At 45.0% G+C, this 18,082-nt stretch overlaps 1 protein-coding gene across 5 annotated transcripts in view; it reads left to right on the top strand.

Annotated features, from left to right (window-relative positions):
- Positions 1–18,082, top strand: part of spata6l (spermatogenesis associated 6-like) — a 148,145-nt gene that overhangs the window by 30,892 nt on the left and 99,171 nt on the right. For all 5 annotated transcript variants that reach the window (XM_068030245.1, XM_068030244.1, XM_068030247.1 and 2 more), the window contains one exon: positions 8,445–8,496. In XM_068030245.1, the coding sequence (XP_067886346.1) occupies positions 8,445–8,496 (52 nt within the window). The remainder of the gene's footprint in view (positions 1–8,444; positions 8,497–18,082) is intronic.

Here is an 18,082-nt window from a genome sequence, read left to right as displayed (position 1 = left end):
ACTTGCCTTTAATAGCCGAGGCATAGAATATAAGAGCAGGGAGGTTATGATGGAGCTGTATAAAATGCTAGTTAGGCCAGAACTGGAGTACTATACAGTTTTGGGCACACTATAGGAAGGATTTTTTTTTAATTCATTCATGGGATTTGGGCACCGCTGGCCAGGCCAGCATTTATTGCCCATCCCTAATTGCCCTTGAGAAGGTGGTGGTGAGCTGCCTTCTTGAACCGCTGCAGTTAATGTGGGGTAGGTATATCCACAGTGCTGTTCGGAAGGGAGTTCCAGGATTTTGACCCAGTGACAGTGAAGGAACAGCGATATCGTTCCAAGTCAGGATAGTGTGTGACTTGGAGGGGAACTTGTAGGTGGTGGCGTTCCCATGCATTTGCTGCCCTTGTCCTTCTAGTTGGTAGAGGTCACGGGTTTGGAAGGTGCTGTCTAAGGAGCCTTGGTGCATTGCTGCAGTGCATCTTGTAGATGGTACACACTGCCGCTACTGTGCGTCGGTGGTGGAGGGAGTGAATGGCACCTCATCGACAAACAATCAAGCGGGCTGCTTTGTCCTGGATGGTGTCGAAATTCTTGAGTGTATTTGGAGCTGCACCCATCCAGGCAAGTGGAGAGTATTCCATCACACTCCTGACTTGTGCCTTGTAGATGGTGGACAAGCTTTGGGGAGTCGGGAGGTGAGTTACTCGCTGCAGAATTCCTAGCCTCTGACCTGCTCTTCTAGCCACGGTATTTATATGGCTACTCCAGTTCAGTTTCTGGACAATGGTAGCCCCCGGGATGTTGATAGTGGGGGATTCAACAATGGTAATGCCATTGAAGGTCAAGGGGAGATGGTTAGATTCCCTCTTGTTGGAGATAGTCATTGCCTGGCACTTGTGTGGTGCGAATGTTACTTGCCACTTATCAGCCCAAGCCTGGATAGTGTCCAGGTCTTGCTGCATTTCTACACGGACTGCATCAGTATCTGAGGAGTCATGAATGGTGCTGAACATTGTGCAATCATCAGCAAACATCCCCATTTCTGACCTTTATGATTGAAGGCAGGTCATCGATGAAGCAGCTGAAGATGGTTGGGCCTCGGACACTACCCTGAGGAACTCCTGCAGTGATGTCCTGGAGCTCAGATGATTGGCCAACAACAACCACAACCATCTTCCTTTGCACTAGGTATGACTTCAGCCAGCGGACGGTTTCCCCCCTGATTCCCATTGACCTCAGTTTCGCGAGGGCTCCTTGATGCCATACTCGTTCAAATGCTGCCTTGATGTCAAGGGCAGTCACTCTCACCTCACCTCTTGAGTTCAGCTCTTTTGTCCATGTTTGAACCAAGGCTGTAATGAGGTCAGGAGCTGAGTGGCCCTGGCGGAACCCAAACTGAGCGTCACTGAGCAGGTTATTGCTAAGCAAGTGCCGCTTTATGGCACTGTTGATGACACCTTCCATCACTTTACTGATGATTGAGAGTAGGTTGATGGGGCGGTAATTGGCCGGGTTGGACTTGTCCTGCTTTTTGTGTACAGGACATACCTGGGCAATTTTCTACATTGCAGGGTAGATGCCAGTGTTGTAGCTGTACTGGAACAGCTTGGCTAGGGGTGCGGCAAGTTCTGGAGCGCAGGTCTTCAGTACTATTGCCGGAATATTGTCAGAGCCCATAGCCTTTGCAGTATCCAGTGCCTTCAGTCATTTCTTGATATCACATGGAGTGAATCGAATTGGCTGAGGTCTGGCATCTGTGATGCTGGGGACTTCAGGAGGAGGCCGAGATGGATCATCAACTCGACACTTCTGGCTGAAGATTGTTGCAAATGCTTCAGCCTTATCTTTCGCACTGATGTGCTGGGCTCCCCCATCATTGAGGATGAGGATATTTGTGGAGCCTCCTCCTCCAGTTAGTTGTTTAATTGTCCACCACCATTCATGGCTGGATGTTGCAGGACTCCAGAGCTTAGATCTGATCCGTTGGTTATGGGATTGCTTAGCTCTATCTATTTCATGCTGCTTATGAAGTTTGGCACGCAGATAGTCCTGTGTTGTAGCTTCACCGGGTTGACACCTCATTTTAAGGTATGCCTGGTGCTGCTCCTGGCATGCCCTTCCTGCACTCTTCATTGAACCAAGGTTGGTCTCCTGGCTTGATGGTAATGGTAGAGTGGGGGATATGCCGGGCTATGAGGTTACAGATTGTGGTTGAGTCCAATTCTGCTGCTGCTGATGGCCCACAGTGCCTCATGGATGTCCAGTTTTGCATTGCTAGATCTGTTCGAAATCTATCCCATTTAGCACGGTGATAGTGCCACACAACACAATGGAGGGTATCCTCAATGTGAAGGCAGGACTTCGGCTCCACAAGGACTGTGCGGTGGTCACTCCTACCAATACTGTCATGAACAGATGCATCTGCGGCAGGCAGATTGGTGAGGATGAGGTCAAGTATGTTTTCCCCTCTTGTTGACTTCCTCACCACCTGCCGCATACCCAGTCTAGCAGATATGTCCTTCAGGACTCGGCCAGCTCGGTTAGTAGTGGTGCTACCGAGTCATTCTTGGTGATGGACATTGAAGTCCCCCACCCAGAGTACATTCTGTGCCCTCGCCACACTCAGTGCTTCCTCCAAGTGCTGTTCAACATGGAGGAGTACTGACTCATCAGCTGAGGGAGGGCGGTAGGTGGTAATCAGCAGGAGGTTTCCTTGTCCATGTTTGACCTGATGCCATGAGACTTCATGGGGTCCAGAGTCGATGTTGAGGACTCCCAGGGCAACTCCCTTCCTACTGTATACCACTGTGCCACCACCTCTGGTGGGTCTGTCCTGCCGGTGGGACAGGACATACCCGGGGATGGTGATGGCAGTGTCTGGGACGTTGTCAGGTATGATTCCGTGAGTATGACTATGTCAGGCTGTTGCTTGACTAGTCTGTGGGACAGCTCTCCCAACTTTGGCACAAGTCCCCAGATGTTAGTAAGGAGGATTTTGCAGAGTCGATAGGACTGGGTTTGCCGTTGTTGCTTCGGTGCCTAGGTCGATGCCGGGTGGTCCGTCTGGTTTCATTCCTTTTTATTGACTTTGTAGCGGTTAGATACAACTGAGTGGCTTGCTAGGCCATTTCAGAGGGCATGTAAGAGTCAACCACATTGCTGTGTGTCTGGAGTCACATGTAGGCCAGACCAGGTAAGGACAGCAGATTTCCTTTCCCAAAGGACATTGGTGAACCAGATGGGTTTTTTTCCAACAATCGACAATGGTTTCATGGCCATTATTAGACTAGCTTTTTAATTCCAGATTTATTAATTGAATTCAAATTCCACCTTCTGCTGTGGTGGGATTTGAACCCATGTCCCCAGAGCAATACCCTGGGTCTTTGGGTTACTAGTCCAGTGACAATACCACTACGCCACTGCCTCCCCTTACACTGGAGAGGGTGCAGAGGAGATTCAATAGGATGTTGCCTGGGCTGGAGCATTTCAGCTATGAAGAAAGACTGAAAAGGCTAGGGTTGTTTTCCTTAGAGTAGAGAAGGCTGATGGCAGACATGATTGAGGTATACAAAATTATGAGGGGCATTGATAGCTTGGATGGGAAGAATCTTTTTCCCTTTAGCGGAGGGGTCAATAACCAGGGGGCATAAATTTAAGGTAAGGGGCAGGAGGTTTAGAGGGGGTTTGAGGAAAAAAATTTTCAGAGGGTGGTTGGAATCTGGAACGCACTGCCTGAAGAGGTGGTACAGACAGGAACCATCACAACATTTAATAAGTATTTAGATGATCACTTGAAACACCGTAGCAAGTGAAACAAGTGCTGGAAAATGGGATTAGAATAGTTAGGTTCTTGATGGCCGGCATGGACAGAATGGGCCAAAGGGCCTGCTTCTTTGCTGTATAACTCATGACTATGACTCTATGACTGATGACAACACTATTTCAACATCAAGGGAGCAGTATCTCTTGATGTTGAGGTAGCTAAGTGGGTGTTTTATAGGCACCTTCAACATAATGTGGATGCCATCAATTGTACTCAGTGCCTTGGGGAACCCAGAAATCCTGTAAACTGTATGACCCTGTCACTTTGTTAGCTTGCTGTTATACCAAATTTAATGTGTCGGGCTGCTCTGCTGTAAAAGGATCACTGATTTGACAAATGCATGCCTGAACTGTTCTCTAGCTGATGTTCTGATGTTGCAAATATGTTACTGCTTTAAATGATCCTGTGCCATATATGTTGAGGTTACCTTCATAGCCACTGACCGAGCACTGGAGAACAATGAGTATGGCTGCAGCTCTTCATTCAGTAGGTCAGACAGCATCCCTGTTTATGCTTTGATGCATCACACCCTTCTTATGCAGAGTTCCTCAGAAAGGTCTTGATATCTGTATTTGGCGTGCTGTCTGTATTTGGGGATGGTAATACCTGGTGAGCTGCATTCTCCTTGGTTAGTGCCTGAATATCCTTAGCTCCATCCTGCTCGGCTCCTCCCCCATGGTAATGGCATGCCTATGGGAAAAGCCATAACTGCTTCTGAGGTGTCCTGACTGTGATTGGGTTGGGGTTCTAAAATACTCCTGGTATGCTTATCCTGCGAGAGGCAGTCAGAAACATTTTTTTCCCCCTAAATATACTTTATTCATAAAAATCTATAAAAAAAATAGATTACAAAACAGTTCAAAACAGCACCAAGTCAACAACGTTACCAAGTCACCAAGTCAGCGACGTTTCAGAGGCATCTTGACAAATACATGAATAGGATGGGAATAGAGGGATACGGTCCCCGGAAGTGCAGAAGGTTTTAGTTTAGGCAGGCATCAAGATCGGCGCAGGCTTGGAGGGCCAAATGGCCTGTTCCTGTGCTGTACTTTTCTTTGTTCTTTGTTCTTTGTTCTAATACTAAGAGTGCAAAGGAGATCAGTTTCCTTCAATACAGGAGTAAGTTGTCTCACAACCCTTCCATTTCATTTTACATGCCATGTACATTTTGCAGCAAACCCATATTTTCTGGATACAGCCCGAGGGGTTTTCCATGGATCCAGCCCCTCAGTTCACCTTGGTGGGAGGACCTTACACAGTGGTCTTTCCCCATTGAGCCTTTGCCGCGGCTGCCCCAAGCTTTAGTGCGTCCTTCAGCACGTAGTCCTGGACCTTGGAATGTGCCAGTCTGCAACATTTGGTCATGGACAACTCTTTGCGCTAGAAGACCAGCAAGTTTCGGGCAGACTAAAGAGCTTCTTTCACCGAATTGATGGTCCAGTTCATGTTTATCTCGGTGTGCGTCCCTGGGTACAGCCCATAGAGCACAGACTCCTGTGTTACAGAGCTGCTTGGGATGAGCCTCGACAAAAACCACTGCATCTCTTTCCACACATGCTTTGCAAAGACACATTCCAGAAGGAGATGGGCAACCATCTCTTCCCCACCACCTCGAGGGCATTATGCAGAGGGGGTGAGACTCCGGGCATGCAGGAAGGATCTGACGGGGAGGGCTCTTCTCACCACCAGCCAAGCTATAACTTGGTGCTTGTTTGAAAGTTCTGGTGATGAGGCATTCTGTCAAATGACTTTGGCAGTCTGCTCGGGGAACCATCTGACAGGATCCACCATTTCCTTTTCCCGTAGGGCCTTGAGGACATTCCGTGCAGACCACTGCATGATGGATTGGTGGTCAAAGGCAGTCAGAAATACGTGTGTGCCTTTATTGGAACGCAATATTTTTTAAAAAATGCAAAAAAGTTTTCCAAGCTGAAGAAATCAAGTTTCCAAACTCTTCAAGATCACAAACCCCTGACTTCCACCTTGATCAGGTGATCCTGACAGTTTCTAGTGCTCATACATCTCAGTCTCAGTTACCCCAAAGTGCTGTGGCAGTGCAAAGCTAGGAAGCCCTAAGCTACGATGCCATTAGCTTTCACTCTAACATATGCAAATAAGGCCAGTGGGGATCTGGGCGGAATTGCAGGAAAGCTCAAAAACCATGAAGAAACTCAGAGGTGGGGGCTGGGGGCGGATGTGGAGGGGCAGGGAAGGAGCTTTTTAAAGGCACACAATTGATGAAAAGACATCCTTCTGAATGTCCCTGTTTTAGAAAAAATTCTCTTTATCATTTCTATACTGCTAATTCGGCACAGAATTTTGTTCCCTCCTATTTGCTGTCTCCCACCAGAAGTTAAAAGGACAATGTAAATGGGATGGAACCACAACAGAGATGGATTCTGTCTTAAATTCCTGCTCTTCGTAGAAATAATCTTCTTTCCTGCCATCCCGAAACCAGGAATTTCAGGTTCCAATTCTGGGCCAAACATTACTCACACAAACAGAAAGTTTTTGTAGATTTTTCCAAAAAAGTTGATTTGAATTAAAGTCCATGCAGTTCCTTTCTGCTACCACCAGATACCTCCAATGTGCTTTATAAACTCAGCAGTATACAATTGATACAATGAAGTATGATGCTGTTCTTTTATAGAAAACGGGCAGTAAAATTGTATTTTATTTTGTTATGTAGCGGGATGAAATTGGGTAAAAAAAATCTGGAGAAATTAAAATGCTTATGTAATCATATTTCACTGAGTCTTCTCTTCAAATTTCACTGAATAGCCTCAAAAATAATGCAGGAAAAGAAAATCAGCATAAACATTTACTGAATTTACGTGCAACCCAAAGAAAGGTTCAATGTGAGATGATGCACAACACGTACAAACTATATGCAACAACAACAGCAACAACTTGCATTTAAGTAGTCACTTCAATGCAGCAAAACATCCAAAGATGTTTCACAGTTTAATGTTAGACCAAAGCAGGAGCATAAGAAAATTATGGGAAGTGCTCACAATTGCAGTCAGAGATAGATTTTAAGGAGATTTTTAATGTTGGGGAAAGATGCGGTAAAAGTGAAGGACTTAGGGAGAAAGTTGCAAAGTTTTTGGCTGGAATTTTACCTTTGAAAAACGGGACTCCTCCGAGGCGCCCAATACATAAAATGGCGGTCGATGACGTCGGGTCAGATCTCTGATGTCATGATGCACAAACGCCATTTTACGCTGGTCAGACGGTGGGCGAGATCAAGGTGCCACTCGCCGTCCACTTAGAATCAATTAAAGGGCAATTGAAGTCGTTAAAACACCAATTGACAGCCATTTTACATTGGCTGTCAGATTTTACGGCAGGTTTAAAAGAGCGTCAGGCAGTGAATCAGTGAGGGAGTTGGAGGTACTGCTTTGTTGGTTCTTTGTTCATTGTTATTTCTTTGTGTGACTTTAAAGTTTGTGGTAGTTTCAGCTTGTTCAGCAGGGTTCATCTGAGTGTTACTCACTCCTGATCGGAGTCCAGCAGTATTGATTTCTTGGGTGAAAGAGAGGGGGCTGTGTGTGCCTGTTCTTACCACAGGTTGGTAATACCTGAACTAACTGCATCTGTGGAACACAGCAGCAATGGGAATTGTGCACTCTGGAGGTGGCGCATCTAACGAGCAGGACTATGCCCCAAGGAGGGACAGGAGGACAACTGGCCAGGGGAACCCCCAACCTGCTGGCCCAGTGCAGTCTCGAAATGGGGGAGGGGGAGAAGGTGACAGAATGACCCGGGTGCAACCACCTGTCAGGAGTCGAGCCTCCCCAGAAGGCCATTCCAGTGATGCATCATTGAATCTGGATGCTATCCGTGTTCCATGTCCACCGTCCATCCTGAACACTTCCAATTCCCATTTGTGCATTGTCCCTTTTAAATACAGCTGAGATCACATCATATGGGCATGCATCATGCCCACTGCGCAGCTGGGACATGTGAAACCCGAAAGTCAAAATTAATTGGTAGCATTGAGTTGAGATTGCAGACTCCGATCTGTTTGTTGACTTACAGGTTTCACCCATGCAATCCCACCGACACCCTACCTGGCTCAGAAGCTGTCTTCATTTCAGATTAGTATCGGGGCAAAGCTAATGTTTAATATACATAAATGAAGTCACTGGCACTGCAGCTTCAAATTTCCAGGTTTTCTGCTGACAATGCACAAAGTGTAAGTTGGAAAGCGAAATTTCAAGAATCAGCTGAGACTTTTGGAAGTGAGGTATTTTTGAGCCTGAGGATTGCCAAAAGTTTGAGAAGCAATTACTGCAACTGGAAAGAAAATGTGGGGCTGTTTTTGCATTCGGCTGGCAAAACATTGGATATATGTCTGACTGCCTCTAGGTGTGTGACACTGCCAGGAAACGTTCAAGTAAAATTGATGGGGTTTGGATAAAGTTACACTTTTCATGTTTGTTCAGTTCTACACAAGTTCTTGTTATCATGTGCTTTTGCATAGAATTATTTTTTTGCAATGATGTTACTATCTCTACTGATTATACAGTACTTTGTTCTTGTTTTGATGCCACCTCATTGCTTTGTACTAGGTCTTCACTTATAGTCTCTTTGTCACTATTTTATATACCTGCGTTCCCTTCAACAGGTGTTTGGAAGAGATATGATTGACCCTGCGGACGTTGCTGCATTCTTGGAATGTATGTACAAAAATCACAATCTTTATGGCAGTCTCATGATAACCTCATACCAAAACATTAATAAATATATGGAAAATCTATTAATACTGTTGGTTTTAATTAGTACATGCAAAAATAAAACATCATTATATTTAACTTGCTGTACGAGGTCAAGAATTATCAAGATTAACTTCTAATATATTGAAATGGAATAACCTTTATGAAAAGTATTGCCTTGCATTAAGATGAGCCATTTTCCTTCAGAAGAAAAAACAATTATTTAATTGAACTGCAAAAGACTAGATAAGACTAAACTCATCACATCTCAATTTGATGTAATTGTTAGCACTTTTGATTTTAAGCCTAAGATTTACAACTCACTCCAAGACCTTTACCTTTACTTAAACCTGGCTACCTGAATGGGAATTAGGAATGGGCAATAAATGCTGGCCTTGCCAGCGATGTCCACATCCCCATAAAAAATGTATATTTACCGTCCTCTGCCCAATCCAAACTGCCGGACTGACGATGTGGCCCAATTACTGAATCACACTTTGGTCTTCTCGTACTCCTCTTGTATGTTCTGCTCCTTTGAGCATCTCACCTTTTCCCACCCTCGCACCTCCTTTAATCATCATTGTACACCATCCTCCAGGCCCTTTCTTTGTCACTAACATTGAGATCACCCATTCAACTGGCTTTGCTCCTTTACCCCCACCCCGACTGTCTCACTGTCTCATCATATTTTGTCATTACAAAAGTTGCAACAGAAAACATTGTGAAATAACAAAGTAGTAGTTGAGTTGTCATATTGTGATCTACATGATAATGTGTAATTATGGGGGACGATATTGAATAAATAATGGCTACCTAATTAATCTGTCTACTTTTACACTTTTAAAGTGACACTTTTTAGTTTAGAGATACAGCACTGAAACTGGCCCTTCGGCCCACCGAGTCTGTGCCGACCATCAACCACCCATTTATACTAATCCGACACTAATTCCATATTCCTACCTACTTGTTATTTCTATTGAGTAATTCTAATATTAAGCTGCCCCAACACAAAAAAACTTGCCCTAACTTTGACAAAATTAGGTTTTTCTATAGATAGGAATGGTATACAATTATTGTACCATTGCATTGATATTGAAAGTGACAACATGGCACAAATTTACATTGAAGTAGAACAATTCTTTCACTTTGGATGTCACATTAGGTCAGACTGACCAGCCTGCAATTATTTTAAAAAGCCAAGAGGAGTATAGAAAGTGCAGGGGTGAAGTAAAAAAGGAAGTTAGGAAAGCAAAGAGAGGACATGAAAAAATAATGGCAGGTAACATCAAGGAAAACCGAAAGATGTTTTATCAGTACATTAAGAACAAGAGGATAACTAATGAAAGGGCAATGCTTATCAGAGATGTACAAGGTAACTTATGCGTGGACGCAGAAGATGTGGGCAGGGTTCTTAATGAGTTTTTTGATTCTGTCTTCACAAAGGAGAAGGATGATGCAGATATTGTAGTTAAAGAGGAGGAGTGTGAAATATTAGATACGATAAGCATAATGAGAGAGTAAGTACTAGAGGGTCTGACATCCTTGAAAGTGGATAAATCACCAGGGCCAGATGGATTGTATCCCAGGTTGTTAAAGGAAGCCAGGGAGGAAATAGGATCATCTTTAAATCCTCACTAAATACAGGCAAGGTACCATAGGATTGGACATCTGCAAACGTTGTACCATTGTTTAAAAAGGGTACGAGGAAAAGGCCAAATAATTATAAGCCGGTCAGTCTGACCTCGGTGGTAGGCAAATTATTAGAATCAATTCTGAAAGATAGGATATACTGTCACTTAGAAAGGCATGAATTAATTAGGGATAGTCTGCATGGATTTGTTCAGGGAAGGTGATGTCGTACTAACTGAATTGAATTTTTTGAGGAAGTAACAAGGAGGATTGATGAGGGTAGTGCAGTGGATGTGGTCTACATGGATTTTAGTAAGGCAAGGTCCCCATGGCAAAGCCCATGGGATACAGGAGAATGTGGCGAGTTGGATCCAAAATTGGCTGAGAAACTGGAAACAAAGGGTGGTAGTTGACGGATGTTTTTTGCAAATGGAAGACAGTATACAGTGGCATTCCACAGGGGTCAGTGTTGGGTCCCTTTCTGTTTGTTGTATATATTAATGATTTGGGCTTAAATGTGCATGGTATGATTGGTAAAATTGCAGATGACACAAAAATTGGCTGTGTAGTTGATAGTGAAGAGTATAGCTGTAGACTCCAGAATTATATCAATCGTTTGGTTGAGTGGGCGGAAAAGTGACAAATGGAATTCAATCCAGAGAAGTGTGAGGTAATGCATTTGGCGAGGGCAAACAAAGCAAGGGAATCGACAATAAACAGGAGGAGATTGAGAGGGGTAGAGGACATGAGAGACCTTGGAGTGCATGTTACAGGTCCCTGAAGGTGGCAGGACTGGTAGATAAAGTGCTGAAGAAGGCATATGGAATGTTTTCCTTTATTGGCCAAGGTATAGAACACAAAAGCAGGATGTAATGCTGGAACTGCAAAAAAGGCTGGTGAGGCCACAATGGAGTATTGTAGACATTTCTGGTCGCCACATTACAGGAAGGATATAATTGCTCTGGGGGTAGTACAGAGGAGATTTACAAGAATGTTGCCGGGGCTTGAAAATTGCAGCTATGAGTAAAGATTGGATAGGCTAGGTTTATTTTCCTTCGAACAGAGGAGGCTGAGGGGTGACTTAATTGAGGTGTACAAAATTATGAGGGGCCTAGATAGAGTAGACAGATAGGACCTGTTTCCCTTAGCGGAGAGTCAATTACCAGGGGGCACAGATTTAAGGTGATTGGTAGAAGGATTAGAGGGGACATGAGGAAAAACTTTTTCACCCAGAAGGTGCTGGGTGTCTGGAATTCATTGCCTGGATTGGTGGTGGAGGCAGAAACCCTCAACTCATTTAATAGGTACCTGGACCTGCACCTGAAGTGCTGTAACCTGCAAGGCTACGGACCAGGTGCTGAAAGGTGGGATTAGATTTGACGGATAGTTTTTTCAACCGGCGCAGACACGATGGACTGAATGGCCTCTTTCTGTGCAGTAACTATTATTCTCTGGTTTAACATTTAAGTGATTTTTTTTCAATGGACTGTTTTACTTTCAAATAGATAAACATAGGTTACTCAAGAACATGGAAATTGCCAACTATTTTCAACAACATAAGCAATGCTTTGCTCTTTTGCTTTGATTTTGTCACATTGTATGATGTACTTTTTAACTTTTAAGATTTTGGATACAACAGTTAATGTTATATTAATTATGGCGAAGATATTGAGAAGAAAAATCTTTACTATTTTTAGATGAAACCAAACATGTAAATCTTTCAAAATACGGAAAATGGCCTTCTATTTGAACTTATCCTGAGATAATAAAGTGCTCTAATATGCTGCAATATTCTTTCTGTTTGTCAATATGTCTGTATTGCACAGGAGAAATCTTGAGCAGGATTTTCCCACAGGCTTCAGCACCAAATAGTCCCATGGATCTGTTTTCCAGGAAGCGACCTCCAAATCGGCCGCCTCTGAGCTCGCCATCCACTTAAGGACAATGGGCAGGCTCCTGATGCTGCCGGCCCAATCAGAAGGCTAGCAGCTCTGAAGCTTCAGCAGCCTCACTGGGAGAGGCGGATGCTGCTGAGCCAGGTCTGGGATCGAGAGTCATGGAGGTGCCCTTGGAGGGGTAAGTTTAAAATAAAATCTAAGAGGCCAAGCAGACGTGCCCCTCAGATTGGAGGGAAAACCCCTCTGGATGGACCTCTGTTTGGGGCATGGAGCTTCTAGCTCTGGTGACTCCCTGGACTGCCATAGGGGGACCATTAAGCTGGCAGCCTCCATACATGGCAGGGGGCCACTTCTCTGCCAGCAAAATGTTGAAATCGCCCTAATTGCGGCCTTAAATATGCAAATTTTCTGCCCACCTGCATTCAGCAGGCTTTCCCAGTGGCAGGAATGCATTGGGGAGCTGTCCCGATGCGCCTCACTGCTATTTTTACCACCACAAGGCCGGGAAAATTCAGCCCCTTATGTTTCCACCTCTGAGCTTCACTTCAGGATTTGAGCCCATAGTCAAGGCTGACATGCTTCCCCTGTTGGAGAACAAAGTAACGCACAACTGCAGGCAGCAGGAACTAAATGACGTGGGACAGCCAAGGCTGCATATCCTTGCCCCAATGGAGGAGACAGTGGCCGTCGTTATTGGCGGGTCCATGACTGAGTTTGTGGCCAGCATAGGTGTTGAAACCATTCAAACAGTATGCTCATTACGAATCCTCTTTCTCACATCTCATTTCTCCATCATCCCACAATCTCTTCTGATTTACAAGCTTCAGATGGTGTAGGCATTCACCTCTTGATTCCCCAGTTTCCCTCACCACAGCCCTACTCTTGTGCCTTTATCCTTTCAGAAACCCAAGAACTGGCACTTGGCCAGGCAGTGGTGAAAGATAAGGAGATGGAGGAGCAGGAAGACAGTGAAGAAGAAGAAACACAGTCACTTGATCTCACACTAGCAAACATCAACTCAGATACTGATACTGCACATACCATAGAGGGTAACTTAGGGGTGGATCTGCACATGGTGAGACACTGGGTATGAATGGTTTGCAGCCAGTGCAGGAGGCAAGAGAAGTGGAGGTGCAGCTCAACAGAGGGTGAGGCTGCATACGTGCTCTGCTGCAGTGGACTCATAAGGACTTTGATGAGGCAGCCTATAGAAAAAATCTGATGTGTCTGCTTGGTGCATTGGCAGGCCTGACAGAAAAGCTGTGGTAACTGTAAAGGAGCATGGAGGAGATAGGCATCAACTTGGCACAGGGCTTTGTGCAGTGTTTGGAACCCATCCTTTCCAGCATGGAAGCGGTGGGCAACTCCATTAGCATACTAGCAGACCCAACCATGATGCAGCATCTGATGGCCACGTCTCAGTTTCCATTGTAGCACAAGCAGAAGATACCCAAAGTCTGTCTGCTGCAGTGGAAGCTCAGACAGAAGTCATCCAAGTTCAGCTGCCATGCAAGCTCAAACTGTTACCATCTAGTTGCAAATACCAGTTGTGCAAAGGAGCTTGCAGGATCTTACAGCAGTCCAACAATCTGTCCTTCAACATATTGTTAGGATTGCTGAGGCGTCATCCCATTGGAGTGGCAGTGGCCCTGCATCATAGAGCACGAACCTGCTGTCCTCTTTCAGAAGGAGAATATTTGTCCTCCCACCATTGCCACTCTGTTAGTGCCCTTGCTGTTATTTGTCAGCCATCCAGCTCAGAGTGCTGCTGTGCATGCAGAGGTGGTGCAGTCCGAAGCCGAGCCTTCTAGGGCCAGATATGCTTGAGGATGTCCTGCAGTCTCTCCAACTGAACAACAGCAGCCTTTCATCAGCCATGCTGCAGACACTGGGTTAAAACTGTGTCAGGGTACTGGACCACTCAAAGGCACAAGAAGGCAGGCACTAAGCGAGTGCACATGGGTGATTGTTTGACTTTTACATGGAATATTGGATGGTTTGATTGATAAAGTTGGTTTAGAATGTTTATTTTGTAGTGGCTTTTATTTTTGCATTGTGGTCAGTAACAGAGGGAAGGTGAGGTCATAGAGTCATACAGCACAGAAACAGGCCCTGAATACGGAATTGGGGTTACATTTACATATAGTGCAGTCAAATGAGCTGATTACAGACAACCCAGCCAGAAAGGGGATGTCATAGAGTCATTATGGCACAGAAGGAGGCCATTCTACTCATCGAGTCCATGCTGGCTCTCTGTAGAGCAATCCAGTCAGTCCCATTCCCCCACTCCATCCCTTTAGCTTTGCAAGTTTATTTCCCTCAAGTGCCCTTCCACCGCACTCATAGGCAGCGAGTTCCAGATCATTACCATCAATGGCTTTGTAAAAAAAGTTCTTCCTCACATCTCCCCCATATTTCTGGCCCAAAACCTTAAATCTACGTCCTCTAGTCCTTGAATGATCAGCTAATGGGAACAGCTTTTCTTTGTCTATCTCATCTAAACCTGCCATAATCTTGCACACCTCTATCAAATCTGCCCTCAATCTCCATTGCTCCGAGTAAAATAACCCCAGCTTCTCCAAGCTAACCTTATAGAATCATAGAATGGTTACAGCACAAAAGGAGGCCATTCAGCCCATCATATCTATGCTGGCTGTCTGCAAGAGCAACTCAGCTACTCCCTTGCCTTTTCCCCATGGTCCTGCAAATCATTTTCTCTTCAGATAACTATCCAATACCCTATTGAAAGTCACAACTGAATCTGTCAGGCATTGCATTCCAGATCCTAACTACTCGCTATATAGAAACGTTTTTCCTCATGTCGCCTTTGGTTCTTTTGCCATTCACCTTAAATCAGTTTTGTCTGTTTCTCGACCCTTTATCCAATGGGAACAGTTTCTCCCTACCTACTCTGGCCAGACCCCTCATGATTTTGAACACCTCGACCAAATCGCCTCACAACCTTCTCTAAGCAGTACAACCCCAACTTCTCTAATCTATCCTCGTTGCTGAAGTCCCTCATCCCTGCAACCATTTTTGTAAAGCTTTTTCTGCACCTCTCCAGGACCCTCACATCCTTTCTAAAGTGTGGTGACCAGAATTGGATACTATACTCCAGTTGAGGCTGAACCAGTGTTTTATAAAGGTTCACCATAACCTCCTTGCTTTTGTAGCTGAAATACCTCATCCCTGGAACCATTTTGGTAAATCTCCTCTGCATCCTGTCAAGGACCATCACATCCTTCCTAAAGTCTGGTGATTAGAACTGAATGCATTACTGTTGTGGCTTAACCAGAGCTGTAAACAGTTTCAGCATAACCTCCCTGCGTCTGTACTCAATACCATTATTTAAGCCCAATATCTCAAATGCTTTGCTAACTACTCTCTCAATATGTCCTGCCACCTTCAAAGATCTTTGCACATGAATCCCCAGTTTTCTCTGTCTCTGCGCACTCTTTAGAACTGTGCCATTAAGTCCATATTGCCTCTCCCTATCTCTTCTGCCAAAATGCCTCACCTCACACATCTCTGTATTACATTAAAACTGCCACTTGACTGCCTATTCTGCTCACCTTTCTATGTCCTGCTGCAATCAATTGGTATCATCCTCATTGTTTGCCACACCTCCACATATTTTGAAATTTTACCCTGTATTCCAATATCCAAGTCGTTTATATATATATATTCAAAAAGTAGTGGCCCTCGCACTGACCCTTGAAAAACAACCATTTACCACAACTTGCTGTTTTCTGCCCTGAAGCCAATCTTTTTAAATCCAAGCTGACATTGACCCTCCTATCCCATGAGCTTCAGTTTTATTAACTAGCCTTTTATCTGACACTTAGTCAAACACTTTCTTGAAATCCTTATAGACAACATCCATTGCATTCCCTTCATCAATCTTCTCTGTTACTTCATCAAAAAATTCAATTAGATTCGGTAAACACGATCTGCCTTTGCATATCCGTGCTGGCTCTCCTTAATTAACTCAAAATTCTCTAAGTGCCTGTTGATTTTTTTCCCTGATGATTGATTCTAAAATCTTACCCACCACTGAGGTTAAATTGACCAGCCTGCAGTTACTAGGAATGCCCTTAAACCCTTTCTTGAATAAGGGTGTCACATGTACCATTCTCCAATCCCCTGGCACCTCTCCCATATCTATGGAAGATTTAAAGATTATGATGAGCCCTTTCACTATCTGCACTCCCACTTCCTTTAGCAACTTGAAATGCAAGCAATCCCGACCAGGCAACTAATCCACTCTAAGCATAGCAAGCCTTTCCAGTACATCCTGCCTATCAATTTTTATCCCCATCCATTACCTCTACCATCTCTGCTTCTACTGATATTCTATCAGCATCCTTAGTAAACAAAGTACTCTTTAAGTATTTTAGCCTTGCCCTGCGCCTCTAAACAAATATCAACCTCTTTGTCCCTGATAGGCCAACCTCTTACTATCTTTTTTTTTCAATTGTGGGACGTGGGTGTCGCTGGCTAGGCCAGCATTTGTTGCCCATTCCTAATTGCCCTTGAGAAGATGGGGATGAGCTACCTTCTTGAACCGCTGCAGTCCTTGGAGGGGGTAGGTACACCCACAGTGCTATTAGGAAGGGAGTTCAAGGATTTTGACCCAGCAACAGTAAAGGAATGGCGATATAGTTCCAAGTCAGGATGTTGGGTGCCTTGGAGGGAAATTTGCAGGTGATGGTGTTCCCATGCTTCGACTGCCCTTGTCCATCTAGGTGGTAGAGCTCATGGGTTTGGAAGGTGCTATCAAAAGATCCTTGGTAAGCTGCTGCAGTGCATCTTGTAATTGGTACACACTGCTGCCATGGTGGTGGAGGGAATAAATGTTGATGGTGGTGGATGGGGTGCCAATCAAGCAGGCTGCTTTGTCCTGGATGATGGCGAGCTTCTTGAGTGTTGTTGGAGCTGCACCCATTCAGGCAAGTGGAGAGTATTCCTCACACTCCTGACTTGTGCCTTGTGGATGATGGACAGGCATTGGGAAGACAGGAGGTGAGTTACTCACCACAAAATTCCCAGCCTCTGATGTGCTGTTGTAGCCACAGCATTTATGTGGCTGGCCCAGTTCAATTTCTGGTCAATGGTGACCACCAGGATGTTGATAGTGGGGGATTCAGTGATGGTAAAGCCATTGAACGTCAAGGGGAGATGGTTAGATTCTCTCTTGTTGGAGATGGTCATTGGCTGGCAGTTGTGTGGCTTGAATATTACTTGCCACTTCACAGCCCAAGCCTGGATGTTGTCCAGGTGTTGCTGCATATGGACGTGGGCTGCTTCAGTATCTGAGGAGTCGTGAATGGTGCTGAACATTGTGCGGTGATCAGCGAACATCCCCACTTCTGACCATATGATGGAGGAAAGGTAATTGATGAAGCAGCTGAAGATGGTTGGGCCTAGGACACTATTCTGAGGAACTCCTGCAGTAATGTACTGGGACTGAGATGATTTGACCTCCAACAACCACAACAATCCTCCTTTGCACTAGGTATGACTCCAACCAGTGGAGAGATTTCCCCCGATTCCCATTGACTCCAGTTTTGCTAGGGCTCCTTGATGCCATACCTGGTCAAATGCTTCTTTGATGTCAAAGGAAATCACTCTCACCTCACCTCTGGAGTTCAGCTCTTTTGTCCATGTTTGGACCAAGGCTGTAATGAGGTCAGGAGCTGAGTGGCCCTGGCAGAACCCAAACTGAGCGTCAGTGAGCAGGTTATTGCTGAGCAAGTGACGCTTGATAGCACTATCGACGACCCCTTCCATCACTTTCCTAATGATCGGGAGACTGATAGGGTAGTAAATGGCCAGATTGGATTTGTTCTGCTTTTTGTGCACAGGAAATACCTGGGCAATTTTCCAAATTGCTGGGTAGATGCCAGTGTTGTAGCTGTACTGGAACAGCTTGGCTAGGGGTGCGGCTAGTTCTGGAGCACAAGTCTTCAGTACAATTGCCGGAATGTTGTCAGACCCCATAGCCTTTGCAATATCCAGTGCCT

Source organism: Heterodontus francisci, chromosome 4 (genome assembly GCF_036365525.1).
Source record: "Heterodontus francisci isolate sHetFra1 chromosome 4, sHetFra1.hap1, whole genome shotgun sequence".
Lineage (NCBI taxonomy): Eukaryota > Metazoa > Chordata > Chondrichthyes > Heterodontiformes > Heterodontidae > Heterodontus > Heterodontus francisci.
This window is presented reverse-complemented; position numbering and strand designations above follow the sequence as displayed.